This window comes from Ciconia boyciana, chromosome 5 (assembly GCF_034638445.1).
Source record: "Ciconia boyciana chromosome 5, ASM3463844v1, whole genome shotgun sequence".
In the NCBI taxonomy this organism is placed as follows: domain Eukaryota; kingdom Metazoa; phylum Chordata; class Aves; order Ciconiiformes; family Ciconiidae; genus Ciconia; species Ciconia boyciana.
Genome location: NC_132938.1, coordinates 42,328,531 through 42,348,773, shown reverse-complemented (window position 1 = coordinate 42,348,773; position 20,243 = coordinate 42,328,531). Strand labels below are relative to the sequence as shown.

General features: G+C 36.3%; 1 protein-coding gene across 1 annotated transcript in view; it reads left to right on the top strand.

The window, feature by feature from the left end:
• GALNTL6 (polypeptide N-acetylgalactosaminyltransferase like 6) overlaps positions 1 to 20,243 on the top strand; it is a 489,200-nt gene that overhangs the window by 191,215 nt on the left and 277,742 nt on the right. Inside the window, exon 4 of the mRNA XM_072862275.1 lies at positions 12,601 to 12,739. Coding sequence (XP_072718376.1) covers positions 12,601 to 12,739 — 139 coding nt within the window. The remainder of the gene's footprint in view (positions 1 to 12,600; positions 12,740 to 20,243) is intronic.

Here is a 20,243-nt window from a genome sequence, read left to right as displayed (position 1 = left end):
AATACACTGCCACTTCAGTATGGTATTTAAATGACTTTTTTTCCCCAGTTTATACAACCATCAACTTTTTTAAAAGTTTGTAATAAACTATGATACAAACCATGTTTTCATATGTTTTTTTTTCTGAAGAACCTAATTTTTACATGGAAGTTATGAGACCCTGAGAATTTCTTGGCAATGTCCTATACTCAGGTAACATCTTTTTCATTTTGTATCTGTTTTATTTAGTGGATAATAATTACACATCTCAAAAATGCTAATAAGAGTACTGACAAAAGGATAGATTCTTGGCTACAATTTTAGCCCACTGGCATAGTTCAGTTCAGACCTATTATTTGAGGGAAGCTTAATCTCACAGTTGTAAGAACTAAGTTCAGGAGCTAAATCCCCATTTTGAGAAGGTCCTTTAATGATAATCCTTCAGGGCAGCTGTATCTCTGAATGCCCAGATGGAGAACAGTTTATGTTTTCAGATATTTCTTGGTCAACTGATACAAATGAAAGGGAAAAAAGAAAAGGAGAGGAATTGATTGGAAGGTTTCTCATTGCTTAGTATAAAACCTGAATGTACCATGTAGGGATGTTTTTTTTATTAATTTATTTATTCTTAGCAAAGACTCTCAAAGGCATATTGAAGGATAGATTCTTTCAATAAGCTTAAGTGTATTTCATGCATTTTCACAGACCATCTGGATGATGAGTGTATTGTAAAGGAAGTGAGCTCATTACTAGTGATTTCTGTCAGCGACAAGTCTGATTTTAGCAAAAGCATCACGGATTTTGGAAAATGTATTCTGAAAATATAACAAACAAAAAAAATAAAGATTCAGTAATTAGAATGAATATCAAAAATTGACAACATTTTGAAATGCCAAATGTAGCCTTATAGAGAAAGTCTTCCTCTATGTGGAGCATCAGTTCTTAATCCAGTCCAAGTCCTCTGTCATAATTTCTCTCAATTGTAATAATACACAGTGAGGCTTTTAACTGTTTTAAAGATGTAGGTTTACTATTTAAGAAAGTACAGGAAAAATTAAATTAAACATGTGCAGAAACACCTTCTGTAAGTTAAAGCATATCAAATGAATTTGGAGATGAATTAATGGCAACAAAATAGACAAGCTAAGTGTTTTTTTTTCCCTCTGGAAAATATGAGGAATGATGATTTCTTTCTGCTTTTCTAGTTTCAAATATACTTGAAAAATTAAAAGATGGAATTTCTGGTAATGCTTCTAAAACAAAGCCTACAATTTAAGTTAATATCTGCTTTATGTCCTGTTCTTCTGTTACCTGTTGTTATGGAGGGCTAGGAAAGTGTGTTTGCATGCTCACTTAGCACAATTGCTAAAGATCCCCTCCCTTCTCCTCAAAGACTGGACTTATTGAGGGGCTGTTGATCATACAGACAAAAGTAGAATTGAGAATTACTGTATGCTGCGTAAATACGTAATGAATCTGCATAATCAAATTCAGAATTTTTAAATTTTTCTCAGTGAGAAAGAAATTTTTAGGGAGTTGCTTCATATACTTCTGAAAGTTAAAGCTGTGTGCAGGTAAGACTTTTTGGGTTGATACTTGAAACTTTTTTCTGTCTGTGATAAAATGAGAAAGTATTGTTTTGGTTCACAAACAGTATTTTCAAACTGGATGTCTATCCTTTGATAGTGTTAGTTAAGTTTAGTCATTTATATAAGATTTCAGAATTACAAAGACTGTAATTTTAAAAGTTTGGTTTTCAAAATATATTTTTTATTTGCTTCTTTTACGCCAGACATCAACAAAATGAAAGAAATTTGGCAAATACTTTTGGCTGAATCCAAACATCAGTTTTCAGCAAATTCACTTTCTCAAAAAAGTTCCCAATGGGCATATGCAGGTTCCTGCTGAATTATGCATAAATGTGGGCCTTGGGATAAATATTTAGTTGTGTTCTGTAGGTGATGAGTTGTCCTTTTGAGTAGAAAATATTTTAAACTAATTAGTTGAAAATCTGTTCAGTTCATGGCTGAAGGTGATTTTTTGAGTTCACATCTGCCTCTGCTTGATTCCACAGCACATATTGACTAGAAATTTCGGTCGACTTTAGCACAGGAAATGTACTCAAATTTGTGTCAGGGATTTGAAAAATAGTTGGCAGTAATTAGAGTCCTCTTATTCAGAAAGAGGTGAATCAATGGCAAGGGAGGAAAAGGGCTGTGTAGAGCTGTGCTCGTAGCAGGTCAAGCATTAAGTTTAGTTCTGCTTACCACAAGAATGTCAGTCAGTCGTAAGGCTCTTTCAAATGAAGAATGGGTTTTAAACCACAAAATGCATGATAAAAGGCAACGTTAATGATTGCAGCATTAGTGGTATCTTATAAGAAGAGGGAAAGGCAGTCACTGGGAAGTGCGGTAGCGGTGAGTATATGCAGCGGTGTATGTAGTATCGAAACAGTTTTCAGAAGAGTAATGTGTCTGATTTGCCAAAAGAAAACATGAAAAGGAGAAGAGCACTGAGATTCAAAGTGTTACTTTGGGTGTGGTAGAAAAAAAATGTATTATGTTCTAAGTAAAGCGGAAGGACTTAGGTAGACCAATCCCAAGAAAGTGACATAACTTGAGTTTCAGTTGTTTATCTGCCATAACTGCACCTTGCTATATTTTAACATGTTAGTACAGTTCCCTGGGCTTGTATTGCTTGTCTGGAGGATAATTCTAGTACTTCTGAACTGGGGGGGCTGTCTGGTTTTTTTTTTTTTTTTAAACCACGTAATTATTTGCATACTCAGCTTCAGTTTCATATTAAACTAATTATCAACTGAGAAATATGGCACTGTATTTTAAAATGTATAGATCCAAGTGGACCTGAAAAAGTAATAAAATACATATATACTACCTGAGGATGTTACCTTCTTGGCCCTGAGTGTGCAAACTCTGCCTGCTTATGAACACTCTTCTCAGCTGTACAGAAGGAAGAAGGATGGCCTTGTCACTGAGTCACTGTGTTGGGAATCAGGTGGCATAGTTCTTGTTCCTGGGTCTGCCTCAAACCTTAACTGTGAATATTTATTATCTCCATTTGTAAGAATGGATTTTTTTTTTTTTTTCCTGGTAGGTGTCTTACAGGGTAAATCTAAATTTGCTGGGAGCTGTGACAGCTCATGTATTCTTTCTCTGTAGGATATGCATCATGGAATAGTGCTTCTAGTGCAAGAGTGACTATGCTGTTGCACACTGTTGACTCATACATAGCTAAATTCCTTTTTACAGGTTATTCCATCTTCTTTGTGCAAGAGCCACAAAGCCAGCTTTTAGAGCTAGTTTAGGTTGAATTAATGAAAAAAAATAAAATAAAAAATTAAAGAACTCCTATTAATAGATTTGTTCCATGGAACATGCTGTTTATTTTCCTGTGATGATATGTGGTAAATGACACATGGTTATAATACATCTTAGAATGAAGGAAAAAAAGAGGAGGAGGGAAAAGTCTCATGTTAATTACAGCCCTTAGAACCGTATCATTTTGTATTTCTGGGCTTTCCAAAACTGTACCTACGCAACAGTAATTTTGCATTAACTTTGTGGAGCTGTTTAGTTTCTGTATATACTATGTTAGTAACACTTTAGTTTGAGCTTTTCCAAGACATCATCTTGGACGCATGCATTAATTATAGAAAACCCACTGGTACTAGAGACTATTAGAATGCCCTTTTTGGTGCAGTTTGTGTGAATTAATTTATTTAAGCACTGAAACAAACACCTTACCACTATTAGTAGACTTTTTTTCAGGTAATCTTGTTCCATAGTAGGTCCTTTTTATCCTAGCAGGTCGTTCAGTTACTAAACCAAACTGTGAAGCCTTTTTTATGCTTGAGTTCTGTTTCTCACATGCTTGCTCATTCAGTTGGCTCTGATTAATGGTCTACAGCCAGGCTGTTCTAATGTTAAATGAAAAAAGCGTTCCGGTGACTGTGGCATTTGGTGATAAGTAGTTAGACTAAATTGAAGATGTACTGTGCATCCCTTGGCTACAGAGTTATGATTAGATTCAGCTCAGCCTGCAGAATTCTACTGAGGATATTGCTGCTCTGCTGTAGTGATAGAGCAACTCATATCAAAACAGTATGCGTTGCTGCTTGTCTTGCATCGTACACTGCAGCATTCTAAATACACCGGACATTCCAAATATTATGGGGGATTTTTTCTTCCTTTTTTTCCTAGACTTACTAAAATGGGAAAGTGGGTAGAATGAGTCATTCTGCCCACCAAGCCATTGTAGTACTTGCAGCAAGTATTAAAAGCCATAGATTTTTTTAAAACATTCTTATTTATTTTTGTGAAGTGTTTGTTCAAGCCTTCAGACAATTTACTTTTCAGACTTCATATGCAGTCACCTTTCTGCTGAAACACAGCAATGCCACTGGTTAACCTCATGATGTATTTTAAAGCCATCACTTTCCCCACACACTGTATTTTTACTCCACAATGCATATGTTGGAAATTCAGAGGCTGCATTTTTAATGTTTCAAATGAGTGAAAATGGTGAGGGATACACTACTGTAATGTTCCATAAAACACAGGCTATAAGACTTAGGAATTAATTATTGATTGAGAAAATGCACATATTTAAGATAAAGCATAGTATCTTGATTTCAAATAACCAAAACAAAATGAGTGATACAAAAGTTAGCATAAGCAGAGTTGGATTGTTCCAACTGTTAGCTGTATAATGCACCTTTTCTGCTAGGACACAACTGCCAACAGCAAGGGCCAAGTTGAAATTTAAAGTAATATCTAGTAAAATGTCTAGATACCTGCAAGAATTAATCTCGAGAGCACTGAGCTCATTTTTTCTTCTTGCAAATTAATTGACTCAGCAAACAATATTTTATTAAAGGTAAACAACATATAAGGGCTAATTCCTTAAGTATAAGAATAACAATTTTGCAGTCCTCTTTGGCAAGGCAACAGCTAGGCCAGCTGATTGTTCCCCACTCCTGAACTAAAACCTTCCTTACTCTTGGGAGCTGCAGAGTCCTGCAATGCAACACGGCCCAATTCAAGTTGCCAGAGCTTTGGTGCTGTGACCTGGGGCTTCTGCCACTTTGCCAGATGTTGCTCTTTCTTGCTCCACTTGCTATGCTGCTTCATTCTTCTGCTCACCACCACTACTGCTCTTCTCATCTTTTAGCTGTCCTGCCTCACCACTGTGTCTTTTGGTAGCAGTTTCTGTTGATTCAGCTGATTCAGCTTTTAGGAAGAGTGCGTGAAGCACTACCATACCCTTAGTGTATATGGACTACTGGTAATCAGCTTCTTCCACTTCATGGACTCTTAAAATCTCATGCTATCTTTTTCTTTGCATTTGAACACAGAAGTTATGATCTTAGATTAACATTAAGAGTCAGCCCAGGCCTGGTTAGCCTATGGAAATCTGGAAACTATATCTAAAGCCATTAAAAAGCTGTATTTTATAATTATTTGTTTTCACTTTGATATGCATTTCTTTTTACAGAAACGCTTCTCAAGCATAGTAAGACCAAATATGTAAAATCAGTCCATTTCAGCAGTTCCCATTTGTCCCTCTTATCTCCTCTTCTCTTGGAAATGCTTTTCCTTTATCTACCTCCTACCCAGTATGGGATTTCTTTTTGTTGAGGGATGGGGGAACCCATCACCATGATAAGTATAGATCTCATTTCTGTGTTAGCAACAGGTCCCTTTCATTTCTATCTCATGTGAATGATAAGCAAACAATACTATAAAGATTCAACTACAGTACAATATGAATGTATTCTCTTAACTATTTTAAGGAGCATATTATTCTCCCTTCTCTGTTTCTTTTGTTGTTGGGGTTTGGTTTTTTTCAGTTCTGGATGTGAGCAGGCAGTGACATCACAACACTTAAAGTTGTATCTTTTTCTCACTTTTTTCTCCCAAACTATGCTCTTTGTATAAAGCCATTCCTGAAGAGAGGCAGTATAGTTCATATTTCTCCTGCCAACCACCATGTTACTGTAGTAGCAGTCTTGAAAGGACAAGGCCTCGTATTTGTTCACAATAACATTTCTATACCACTTACTGAGGACTATGTAGTTCTTGAAAAGAAATCCTGTATGTGCTACTGGCATCTGAAGGTTAATAAAATAGTGGGAATTTGAATGCTTTGTTCCAGAAAACAGGAGTGAATTTTGCTGTAGTAGTTTGATATAGAAACAGTAATAAATAAATTTTGTTATATATTTATAAAGAAATGATTTATTCTTGCTTAAAAATGTATTGTTCAGGATTTACTTGACAGCATTTTTATTTTTCCCAATTGCATAAGTAAGATTTGATTACAGCTGTGTCTGTAATGCTAAGGAAAAGCCTTTCATATTGCCTCAGACCTTGACAGAGTTATGTAATAAATAATTAAAGTATTGTAAATCATACTGCAAAGGCTTTCCAAGCTGTTACCAGATAGAGTAGCAAAAAAATAGAACCAAGAGGTATTTTCGATCCAGTTTCCGTTGATGTAAAATGAATTAAATTGTTTTCCTATAAATTAGGCTCATGAAGTTGTACAATTAGTAGGATACTCTGAGAAGTTTGCGAAAAGTAGAACAGACTTGTGATAAATATATGTCAGTTTCTGCTAAAAGATTTTTGACTTGAGGAAGAATATAATTCCAGCAACTTACCCCCGGTCCTCCTATTTCTCATAGAGTTCATAGAAATTTAAGATTGGAATCAACCTCACTACATGACCAAAGTGGTACCAATAATCTCTCTGAAGCATGTTATCATTCCTTTCTTGACTATGTATGGCTTCCACAGTTCCCTGGATTGCCTATCCCATTGTTTCACTACTTTTATGGTTAGAAAAATGTTCTTACTTTCTATCTGAAAAGCCTTAACATACATATATGTGTGTGTGTATATATATATGCATGCACATTTTTTACTACTTGGATAGTCCTGTTTGATATGAAGGCAATTACTTTCATTTGAGGCATGTGCAGATTTAATTTTCTTACTCCATAACATCAGCAAAGAACATTCCATCATGCATTATTTGACTGAAAATCTTCACACTTTTTAGTGGAAATGAATATAAACTTGCAAAACCACAAAAGGCATTTGTTCAAAGCAAGCAGTTCCTTCCCTAGTATGAAAGGAGAAAGTGATTTGATAAAATAACTTCCTTTCCTCCCTTTTTTCTCAAAGACTAGTCTGTACTAGTCCCTGACTTGACTCTTGAACTAATTTTAGATTAAAAAAATGTTAGCCCAAATGTCTTCTAAAGGTTTCAAAATACAAAATTTGCAGACGGGATGAGGACTCCAGCAAGTGTAGATGCTCTAGAAGAAGCTGAGACGTTTACTGTCAAAAAATAAAAAAAAAAAGAAATCCTATTTCGTGCATTTATCGAATCACCTCTCTGTCAAGATAATTTAACTAGTATTTTAGCAGACATGCTGCACCGTGCCATCCTGTCTGTGAGTATAAGGAAAAATAAGGAAGAACATTCTTTTGGTTGTACTCAAATGGAAATTCACTTCCCAAAAAAGCAGAATGTGGTGGCAGTCTGAGTTGATAATCTGTTATACTTATATTAATCAAAATAATATTAATTCCATCTCCACAGCGCAAGATGGCAAACTTGTATACAGCTGTGCATTAGGGAAATTCAGAAATGATGTAAAAGATACTACAGGTTGCTTTAAACACAGTTTTTGCCCTCTGACTTGGCCAGTTGCACTCTGACTCCCATGTCAGGGAGCATAAAAGGTTATTGGGTAGAAGTTTATGTGGCAAGAACGTAGAAGATGATGTCTGACACGATGTTTTTATTCAGCTGGTGATCTCTATTTCCCCTTTTACTTCTTACACTTCTTTTTTTTTGAAGCTGATGTGTGACTGCATTCATTTTGAATTTGTGTTCCTCTGTCTACCCTTCCTAAGAAATACAATCACTCTCGCCCCATGGGACTTCAGTGCTGTATTGAAATATTGCTCTAGGATAAGATTAGATATCTGTTCTCCCTGTGAGAACTTTCATGAGAGAGGATGAGCTCTGAGTTTGTGTGTGATGTGCGAAGACAATGTTGTACTAGATTCTGGATGGAATATTTATGGGTAGTAGACAAAATTCCTAATATACTTTTTTAAAAAAGGCAGAATTATCACATCCAAAATAATGAGATGCACTGTAAGTAAGAAGACTTACTTATTTGTTGGTTCAGGTATTAAAATAAACTCCTATTTAGTAAAGCATTTAGCACATGGAGAATTCCTATTCCCTATTACAATTCTTATTGGATTAAAAGATGCTTGAATGCTTGAATTAAAGGGTATGCTTAAATATTTTTGTGAATTATAGTCTTGACTTGGTGTGACTGTGAAGTCTTGCCTGAGTAAACTAATAGCAGTGAGTATAAACAGTAAATAATTCAGATTTGTACACAGTTCTTCCCCACAGAGTGGCTTATGTTCTTTATCCACTTGGTTTCCTGTGTTAAGATGTCAAGCAATTGCTTAACTTCCTGGACTTATATAGCAAAGCCAATCTTTTTTACCATGCCTATTGAATTATAAATATTGTTCATTTGAATTGTAAAAACAAACCCCCAAAACAAAAACCAAAAGACCCTGAAACCAGAACCTGTTGCAATGTGTTTTGTTTATAATTTTAAGCAACGTCCCCTATCTATTGCATGCAGAAGTAGTGCAGAACTCTTCTGTTGCATGTTCAAATTGATTTACAGCTGATATATTTTGCAAACAATACCCCTGTTCTCTTTATAATTATTATACCTGGCAACTGTACCAACATGGCTGATCCACAGCCATTATTCTGCTATTACACATTTGTACTGAATATACAGAATGGTTTTTTATTTTCTTGTCTCACCCTAATCCTCTTCCCTTCCTGCCATCTGCTGAACAAGAGAGTTTATTCTCCTTCTGCTGTATCTGTATTTAATATAAGCAGAAGATGCTTTAACTGAGGTGTCCTTGAACTATCAGTTATCACAAGTTGTCAAGCATAAAATTTAAAACCTTTAGGGCTAGGTACAGAGTGTATTGTTTCCTAGGAGACAGTAACATCCTTGAGTGGGGCTAAAAAAGCCTTATAGAGCATCTGATATTTGGCCAAGCCAGTACTTTGTCTGGATGGCTATAATATCTTACTTTACAACTTTTTCATCTGAATATCTATGGAGAAGCATTTTGAGATGGTGTATTAAGACCCTTACAATAACATAATACTAAGCAATGTAGAGATGTCAACTCCAAAACCACCATAGTGGTTTTTTTAAAAAAAAGCTAACATATTTTCAAAATGTTGCTCACATTGAGTATTGAGTTAAAAATCAGTGTAATAGCTCTGTAATCACAAAGGTTAGACAGCACTGTATGAATTAAATTCTGCTGTTCGGGTTCCCACACAATGGAGCATTCTGATGGGATTTTTGGGCCCAGCTTGAATATATGTGTTGTTCTTGTGCTTTTGGGTTCTTCCCTTCCTTTCCCCACTCCTTGAAAAATCAAAATCCAAGTAATTGAACTAAAACTTCTGTTTCTCCTTAGTTTCTGGGGTTATTTACACTGCAATTGTAAACCAGCCTCAGAGAGAGTCAGTATCAAGTCTTAGTGCTGGGTTGGTTTTATTCATCACATTTTGGTAAGCCCCCTTTAAACCCAAAGAGGCCAAAAATTCACTGTCGGGCTTTTTCATTCTCTCTGTTCCCTACAATACTTTATAGCCCTGATGCACTTTCTGAATAGCTATTTTGCCTGTAGGCAGAACTAACAGCATAGGAGGGCTTATATCTGCCTATCGATCGGTTTAAAGTAGCCTTCTGTAGCCCATAACAGGACATTAAACTCCTTCATGCTCTTTTTCATGAGAATTTTATTCTTCTTGCACTGTCAGTTTCCCCTTGTCACCCTGGCATTTTAGGTAAACTTTTGCATAGGCCAGCTCCAAACCAGTGTGCAGTGGTGGCAATTTCTGTCAGTCATCTAGGAAAGCAAATCAGTGACAGAAGAGAGGTTTAATGTGCTTATGATAATTTGTAATGCTGAGGAGACTCATACATGGCAATTTTCTGTACAAAGGGAACCCTTCAGGCCTACTGATTATCCAGAAGTTGTACTTCATTCTTTTTAAGACTTACCTGCTAAGCGCTCTCTTTCTTTCTTTCCAAGGAGAGAAATGGTCTCTTTTTACCTGAGTTCTTTTAAAGAAATTAGCCAACTGCTTTCAGCTGGATCTGGTAGATGACTACCTGATCTCTAGATAGGCAGGAGGAGCTGCAGGATGAGAGAGCAAGCAAACAAGAAAGCTGTGAGAAATACCCGCTGGATTCACAACAGCCCACAAGCCTCTATTAACGCTCTAGGTGTATTTTAATATAGCGTTAGGAAAGAGTCAAGCTTCACAACTTCTAGTGCACCTCATGGCCCAACTTACTGTATAAGTGCAAAAGCACTTTGTATACTGCAATTGGTGGAATACTTCTGCAGCACGATATGAGAAAGTTCAGCCTGTTCCTGAGTTGCTTTGGATAACAACCATGATATCTATTCTTTTGGCTTATGCACAGTGATAGTGCTCCATATTCAGTGAGGAAGAGCGGAATACTTCACTTTAAAAGTACTTGTCTTAAGTTTCACTAGCAGGGGACAATATGAAGCACTGTAGTACTACGAAAAATATTCATCTCCTGAACAGCCAAATGGACTTCTTTAAGAAAAGCAAAGCAAAGAATCCACCTTTCTTAATACAGGGTGAATAGCTGGAATATACAGAAAAGTATGTTGTAAAAACATCAATTGGCAACAGTATGTCTTATCATATAGGTCATTTATTCTGGAATTTCCATTATATTAGTAACTACTTGGATAAATCTCCTATTAAAAGCAAATTAAAATAGTTATTTTGGGTCTAATTAGAATACGGATTGAAAGAGAGGGGCTAAAATTTCTATGTCTTGGGGGTTGAATGACATTAGCTTATTGTTACTGTATTATGAAACAGGTTTGATATAATTGTACTATTGAATTTTGAGTGGTATCTGACTCATCAGCTGCTTCTTTAATATTATAGTTTCCCCTCCATATTTAGTATGAAATCATAAAGATTCACATCGAATCTTAGTCTCAGATTTTGGATTATGTTAGTGTGTTATATGCATTTGGGGACGTTTGAAAATAAAAATGACAAGATGCCTGTTAGTAATGAAATAGCATAAACAAAGAGGTTTTGGTTTTTTTATATGTAATGCAAACTAACTTTTTCCCATTGTAGGTAACATTCATTATTTTCATTAAGAATTTAAATGATATTTTAATTATATGTACAAAGTTTGGAATAAAAAATATTATCTGCAAGAAATTCTAAAATTGAGTAACTACAGCATCTTCAATTGCATCTTCTATGTTTTTAATGTTTTGTGCATGTGCAATATGAAATACAGCATTGACAGAGGCTTGTGGGCTTTAAGGATACCACTGGATGTTCCTCTCAGCTTGCTGTTGCTTTCCTCTTCACCCCTCCTGCCACTGTTCCTGATTAGCTGAGGATCAGGTGGCCTTGGTCACTTATCAAATCCAGCTGGGAAGTTGATTAGTTTCTCTAAAAGAGCTCAGGTAAAAGGAGGTATTTTCTTATGAGTGGGTCCGGAGGGAGAGGGACAGAGAGACTATAAGCTGATCAATTAGATGTAGAGGAAAGTGTATCTTGAGAACCTGAGTAGGCATGAAGGGCTCAGAAACTGAAGAGTTCATCCTCTGCAATAATGAGAACGATAAAAATAGCTGAGGAGAAGTGAAGGCTTTTATGTTCTGATTTTCTTTGAAGTGTTTTTGTTTGTTCCCTGCTCTCTGACTGCAAGAGATAGAGGTATAGTTGCCTGAGGTAGGTACTAAGCAAGCCAAATGACTGATGATGAGAACTAACTTGGGAATAAAAAGCTGGAATAGAAAGTCTCTGCTTTGCCAGGGAACAAGTAGATTATTTCTTTAGGGAACCAAAGTGACCAGTTTCTGAAACCAAATCAGCAGTGCTGAGACATTAGAAGCACTGAGTACATCTGGCTGGTCCCTTAGAGCGCAAGGGTGTTCAAGGAGCCCGGAGCAAAACGTTTGGTTTCTTTACCATTTGTTCTGGAAAGTTGGACACCCTAAATTTCAATGCTAAAGTTGTTTTTTGAAAAGGTGAGTAGGGGGGAGGGGTGCTCTGCCTTCTAAAATGTAGAGTAACTGAGTAATCAGGTTCCTCATGTCAATCAAAAGGAGTATTGCTGGAACTGATCCATTTGTTCATAATTTTGCTATGAAAGCTTGATTCTGATGGAAAAAGGTTAGCTTAATTTAGCTTAATTTACAATTCAAATTTTTATGTCTAAATGGCTTTAAGCTGATTGTGTCTCTGGAAAGAAGGAAAGCTAGATGAATTGGTTGATTTCAGAGGGGCTTCTGAGTCCCATTATTTGTACCTACTTCATATTTTTGTATTGGAAGTAACAGGAGTGTCGCTAAAGACATTGCAAGAAATTCCTTAGAGGTGTTCCAGACACAGTGTACTAACTGAAGTTCAGTCTAACTTATTTTTGTCTTTGTTTCATTGTAGGGAAAGGTGAACATGGAAAGCCGTACCCTCTTACAGAGGAAGACCATGATGATTCTGCTTACAGGGAAAATGGCTTCAACATATTTGTCAGCAACAATATAGCACTGGAGCGATCCCTGCCAGACATCCGACATCCTAAGTATGTAAATTGTTTCCTGGACTATTTGATTTTAAGTTTTTATCTTTGTATATCTTTAAATAACCTGTTTTCACAGAAGGTCAAACAGGAACCCTCAGCCAATAAAAAGTGACCATTTCATTAAATAGGAAATGGAAAATTTATTACAGTTGTTAAATCATTTGCTCTGTCTGTCTTTTAAACTGACCTCTTATCTTACTAGTAGCACATTAAGACTATAGAAGGCCTCTTTTAATTACAGAATTATTTTCATGGCATTTCTGGGTAGTGATTTGTTAGGCAGTGATAAATAACATTTCACGTAGTTGTTCAGGTTCTCATTTAGTAATAGCTGTATGTCTTTGGGCAGGGTTGCATAAAATTTTTGGCTAAACGTTTGGACCAGTGTTTCCATAATGTTTCATTTGGTTTTGTTACATAAAGAGTGAAAGCAATCCAATACCTACAGCTTATCAGGTGCTGATACTACAGCTGATTTACGCAGTGTAGAATTACGTAAAAACAGAACAAGCAATGATGAAAGGCACATGCAGAATTAGGGGGGGTTGAATGATAGTATTGTTCCTTGATAGAAGTAATATCCTACAGAGAAACAGGATAAAGATTATTCTGGAAAATAACCACTAAGCTAAAAATCATCATGCAGTTCTCAGCAAACATAACTTTATTTTCATGTTCTATAATTTTTGGCTCCCTTATACGAAGAGTAAAGCTTTCTATCTGTAACAGGAAAGGGCATGTATGCCTTTCTAGGCTTCGGGCTCTAGTCTTCTAGAGTAATTTTGAGCTCTAAAGGGAGGGATGATTTGGTTTGTCTCTTTATGTGGTGTTTTTCCCTCTTTTAATTGGTTGTTATGCAATTAGTGTATGGGGGAAAGGTACAGGAGTGTGACAAAACTAATTGTCTCCATCACTAGGTTTGTATTTTCCTTGGGATTCAGTTCCCTTTATTATATGTTTCAGGTTAAGACATCTACTCACTTCTTAACCTATACAATTTTGCTGTGTGAATTAGTTGAAATTCTTCAGGGAACTGAACAGAACTTGAGAGCTTGACAGAAGTTCTTGGTGGGTGGAAAGAGAAATATTATAGCAACTAACACTTCTTGTTCCATCAAATGTGGAAGTGTTCTTTTCAAAGAATGAACAGTGTATAAGTGTTTGCATAGTAAGATTTTAAAAAATAATTCACAATGGAGGAATTAACCAATCTGTCATTGGAGGTGTTTCCTATTTAATTGCCATGTTGCATTGTTTTGAGAAAACACTGTTTATCTGTTACTTTGTATCTATTACTATTGTTTGCATAGAATTAAGTAAAAAGAAATAATTTTTAATAAGTTGTATCTTTTAGATACTTTGTTTGCCTTCTACTTTACCAAGTTACCTGAAATTATTTATAGAAAGAGTGCTTCTAAGAAGTTCGAGTTCCAATGTACAGCTGTACAGCATCAAAGCTGTGTTAAATTACATTGTTGGCATAATAAATATGCTCATCAAGCATCCTTCTCTATTAGCAAACTGCAGAGGACAATTACTAAATACAAAAGGTGCTGACATGTTTATCCTCCTTTCATGTTTTTGTAAGTTGGTCTTCTGGCAATTTTTCTCACCCACTCCTGTCCGCACAGTCAATGACATTTCCCTGCATGTCCCCAGAAGCAATGTGAGCGCTGTGTTGTCAGAAGTGACATATTAGAAACGAGTCAGTGCTACGTCAGCCTTTCTCTGCCCTCCTTCCGTCTACACCAATTCTTTAGTGACTTTCACCTAAGCATCTCATATGGGAAACCTGAATCCTTAGGTATCTGCATCATTTTCATATTCCAATTCAGCTAGGTTTCTATGGTGTTCAGTGAAGTCTTGTATGGTTGATGTTTTGGTAGTGTCCTGAGTGAACTGACTTGCATCACGTCCTTCTAACCTTCCTTGTGTTAAACACTTGTAACGCAAGTAGTCCATTAGTTAATTGACAGTATCGCTTATCTTCTACATGTAAAGAGAAAAAATGTTCTTACATGAAATTTGTGTACTAAGTAACACACTGATTCAGGTGACAAAGCTGGGCTCTATACTTCTGAGGGTTACACCTTGAAGCAAGTCTCTGTCTTGAACTTCAGGACACACAGGAGTCTGACAGTGCTTTCTGACCTACTGTCAGAAACAAGCCCATCTCTCAGCTGCTGTGTGTTAAATGTGATGCAGGCCAGTCTCAGACTGCACTTCACTTTTGGAAATGTGTCCTCTTCAGAAGCATGTGTGAAATGTGAAGTACTTCTTGCCTCATCAGGTTGCTTTCAGCGAAACTCACCGGAAAACTATATAACTTCTATGCCAGAAAAGGGTGTTCTTATTGGAATAAAATTAGAATAAGTAATTCAAGTGAGGTATAGCAGGCAAGATCTAGTTTTGTCACCTTCTGGGTATTATAAAGGGCTTTTGCTTTGTGGAGCTTCTAATTGACCTTCAGCTTTTAAGTATCTTTTGCATGTTTGTGGGGGATATTATTATTATAGACTTCGAGCTTTTTATCTTCTGTCTCTAGTGTATACCTGCACAGGGGCTTGTCTTTACTGAAAACTAATTTCCTGAAAATGTTGCCTAGGATTTGTTTTAAAGAACCAAATAGAATGGTTTTATTGCCATCAGTAGAGAAAATTCACAAAATGAACCTTCAAATACAACAAAAATTGAGTGGTGAATCCTGTAATTTGGATCAAAAGGTATTTAAATAGAAAGAGCAGCTATAGTAGTTTCTGCATTTCTCTGAAATCACTTCATCGAAAACATTTTATTCCAAAATCTTAGACCAAAGAAATTTCAAGTCCCACTTCTAAGTGATTGGTTTTCTGGGAAGTATGCAAAGACAGCAGATAACCAAAACTTGCTCTTTTTAATCTAAATGAACTTTCTCCTTGGTCTCTTTGGAAATTGGGCTCAGGATTTGCAAAATACATCTTCTGGGAGGGGGATGGGTGGCACTAAACAAATGCTTAGATGATTGAGCTCTGAGAAATTCAGGTTTTCAATTTTTTTTTTTTTACAATATTCTTGTTTTTTTCTTTGTGTCATCTATTTAAAGCACTTCAGCAAGATGTATTCAGATTGATGCTTCTTTCCTTTTTTAAGACACTAAAATGTGTGTGCTGTAAAAATCCCTAGAGAAATGAAACAGTTAACTTCTATTTTAAGGCTGACTTAACAGCTTCCCTGTGTCCTTAATATGTTCCTATTGCTTCCCTATAATATCTCCCATGATTTTTTTTTTCCTGTCTCTCTCAGCTACACTTGAAGAATATTTTTTTTCCATTTCTGAGTGCTCCTTGACATCTTATTTCTGTCCCACTCCGCAAAAGTCTTCTCACAGTGGATGCTCTCGCCGAGTTACATTAGCTAATTCTCTGTTCTTTGCCCACAATCACCCCCTGGCTGTAAGTTAAAACAAACAAACAAAACTCTTTTATTTTTTCTTTAGTTCCAAATGACAATCTGAAACAGGATTATCATCTCGGTTCATTGGGATTTTGGGAGTGATTTAGTGCAAATAAGAGTTCTGGTCACCTAAATTGGAAGGCAACATTATGACTTTTGGGTAGTATTGAGAGTTGGCAATGGAATTACTATTTAAGAGTTAGAAGTTCTGTACCAATATGAAAAATATTTCAAAACGCACAACAATTGCGTTTTTATGTTTTTCTGCCCCATGCCACTTTCTGTTGTCTGGAATACAACAAACCCGCTAAAGCTAGGAAAAATGCTGGCAGTATTGTTTTCTATTGTGGAGAGACAAATGCTACTTATTCTAATAATTTAATATAGCAGTTACCATTAACTCTTATCTTTTTAATATTATTAAATATTCTGCCATTCACACCAGTTTTGTTCAAACAAAACTGAATCTGATTCACATTTTGAATAGCATTCAAAATGTGATTTTAATGAGGGCTGGGGGAAATTGCAATCATCTAGTCTCAGCAGTGAATATAAGTTTTGTGGTATATCCTGTTTCAGACTCCTAAGTCTTTGTAAACTAGAGCATCCAATTTTTTAGTTTTTCATTTGTGAATCAAGGAATTCAAGTTAATTCCTGATACCAACAGAGTTGCGAGCATTATTTAAAATCTTCCATGGTTTTCGTATGTTTGTATAGTTTGTTTTCAACAACAGGTCTAATTTTATCTACAATTTGTAATTTATTTGTTGATAACTTGTGTAGTCACAAATCCTTGTTGGCTTTTAGTTTTCATGGGCATAGATAGATCAATTCTGTACTGAAATTCTTAATATCCATATTGTATATTAAGGATGCCCAACCTGATTTTTGTGATGTCTGTTTTTTAGCACACATGAGCTGGAGTCAGTGTTTCCAAGTGTTGACTGCTGGTCTTGCTGTTGCTGTGTGAAGTGGTAGCCCTTCACTGTCACTCCAAGGACTATTCCTTTTCAGAAGTCTGAGCTATGCTCAGTTTTTTCACACATTAAATTTTTCACAGGCCTCAGAATAAATGCATTTTTGTATTCAAAGAAATACAGGTGTTCAGCTAAAGGCTGCGAGATCTTGTGTCCTGAACACTAATGAGTTTTTCTTTTTTTTTAATAATAAAAAAACCAAATTTCACTCTACCTCTTCTGCATAACTGAAACCCTCCAACTCTCCCTCCTTATCAGTAGCAGAAGCTGAAGCACGCCTGAATGGTTCTTTCACAAAATATTTGAATGCAGTGTGGTTGCTGTCCCTTGTATTTTTAAAAGAGGCTAAAATGAATATGCGATGGGCTTTCTTAGGGTGGTTTGTTTGGTTCTTGTTTGGCTGTATTTTTTGGGGTCTTTGGAATAGTTGCAGAGTTACTGTTAATCCTTATTTATGTTTTAGTAAACTTTGCAGAAAGACTAGAATTACTAGACTAATGTGGGAAAGGGATATATTATATAAATATTATAGTTATACAGTCATGCAGTAGTTCATATCTGAATCCTCTAAAAATTTTCATTTATTACACTGAATGTATTTAATTACTTTCTTTTTATAAATACAGTGCATTTGTCACAGTTTAAGCAACGTATATTGTCCTTAAAAATAAGATTTTAAAATACATCTTTAATCCAGTACTCCAAGATAGATTCCAATGAATTCCCTCAGTATTCTGTGATCTTAAAGACAGGCTTAGGTTGTCCTACTTCAAGACACTAAAAGAAAAATGATTTAATCTAATTTAAGTATGCTGAACTTCACAATATTTAATAAGACTCATGGAAATAATTAGTTGTTTGGATCTACCTTCTATTGAATTTTTTATTATATGTTGAAAGAAACTAAGAGAGTAGAAGGTTTCTTTCTAGTTCTCGTTCACTTTGGGAAATCGAAAATGTCTTTATAGACATATACATGCTGCATTGCTTTGTACCACTGTTTACTAGTATCACCTTAACCTCATCTGGCCACAGAGCAACTGGTTAAACTCAAATTGTGCTTTTAGTGGGGTAGTAAGAAAGCTGGAGATTATTACTCTGACCACTTTTCAAGGCGTTTTGTGCAGTTACTGAATCATGTAGTGAAGGTGGAAACTCATGCGGTCAAAAACATTATAGGCAATGTCCCCATTTCTAAGCCTCACCAGATTGTTGTCTGCAATTGCTTCAGGGCATCTCATTCAAAGTGCAGCTCCTCAAAAGAGGATCAGGAATATTTTATACTCAAGAAAACTTGTGGCCTTCTGTCTCTGTCATGCCTGCTGTCAGTTCCTCTGCACAATATGTATTGATAGTAACAAATAACATGGAATAATTCCCAAGTGATTTCTGGGTGCTTTGTGTGTCTTTTTTATGGCAGCAACAGCTAAAATGTGGCTGAAGATTGATGATTCCCCTTCCGTCTGTTGGTGAGGAACCGGTTGCAGTGTTTAATAGGCCAGTGAGGAGATTCCAAGCCTGATGGGTCTGTTTCTGTTTACAGAAAAGAGTTTGATAAAAGAATAAGCTGTTTATACAAGTGGAGGAAAGTAGTTCTTGTGTGTTTAGAAGCCTTGCATGTTATCCAGAATCCAGTAAAGCCTCCCACGCTGCTGAGAAAATAGCAAGCTGCAGTAAACATAACTGTGAAATCTAAACTTAATAGGGACGGGAATACTGAAGAATATTTACCCTCTGGCCAGTTCTGTGCATCTGGGATAGCCAAGTCTATTAGCATTTGGCAATGGTTAAAGCCAGAACTTTTAACTCTCAAATAATGCAATACTAAAATTGGAAAGTACATGTAACTTCACTAAGATCTGCGAGAAATGTGGAATGTTCTGGGGATCCGTACCTTTGCAGTTGCAGGTGAAAGTGATGATATATGCTGTTAATTTAATAGTTTTATGAAAAGCTTCAGTATACCTTCCTTTTTCTTATATATCCATTCCTGCTTCCTTTCCAAGCATATTTTCATACAATTAGGCGTGTATCTAGTGTGAATTTGCATAAGACTGGATACTTCTAAGCAAATGAAATTTCAGCTCTAATATTAATGAAACATGGCAAGTGCCAGCGGTACATTCTCACTGGCAACAGAATTAGCTGTTATACCTCATGTAATAAGGACAGCAAATGTGCAGCAAGGCTGGAATGAAAAATCAACTTCTTCCTATTTTGCCTGGTTTGATTATAAATAACCTTATCAAGCTCTCATTTTCCAAAGGCTGCACTGGCCACAAGATGTGGTAGCAGGCATGAGAACTTACTGATCATGCCGGTCCTGTGGTGCATGAGGCCTGACGGCAGCACTCTCACAGCGTTTGCTCCCATGTCTACCAGCTGTGATTTTGGCGTTATAGACACTCGTCAGACCTAGTAATCTCTCACCTATTACTTTAATCTCATATACTGTGTATGGGAGATGATGTTGAGAGAGAGGTGCTACTCTGGACACATATTGCTGTGAAAGGGAGTGGAGGAGAGATGTAGGTAGATCACAGAAGGAATATCTTAAAATACTTGGGCAAACTGGACATAGGAAGTCCATGGGCCCTGATGGGAAGTAGCCATGAATGCTGAAGGATTTCATTTTAAAGCCACTCTCAAGTATCTTTGAATGATCACAGCAATTGGGAGAGGTTCCTGAGTACTGGCACAAAACCAGGATGAGTGGCTGATATGTCAGAGGGTTCCTAGAAGCCTACGGGATGGCTTTGGAGTGTAAGGGCAAGTGGTAAAAGGATAATTGAGATTTCTGAAACAGAAGTTAAAGGGTAGTTGAACGTCACGAGTTGTTTGTTCCTGAAGTAGCATGCTTAAAACGCACTTTGAGATGACAAAAAACCTGAGGGTCTAATCCTGTTTCTTCTCCTTCAGCCAGGAAAACGAACCTAGACTCAAAATAGAAGCTTTTTATTGATCTTGTTAAGGTCTGCCTGACTCTTGAGAGACAATCAGATAAGTGTGCTTGGTGTGAATGAATTAATTTTGAGTATGTTGATATCTCTGTAATCTTCCCTCTCAAAAAAAAAAAAGTGGTTTGGGGGTGTGT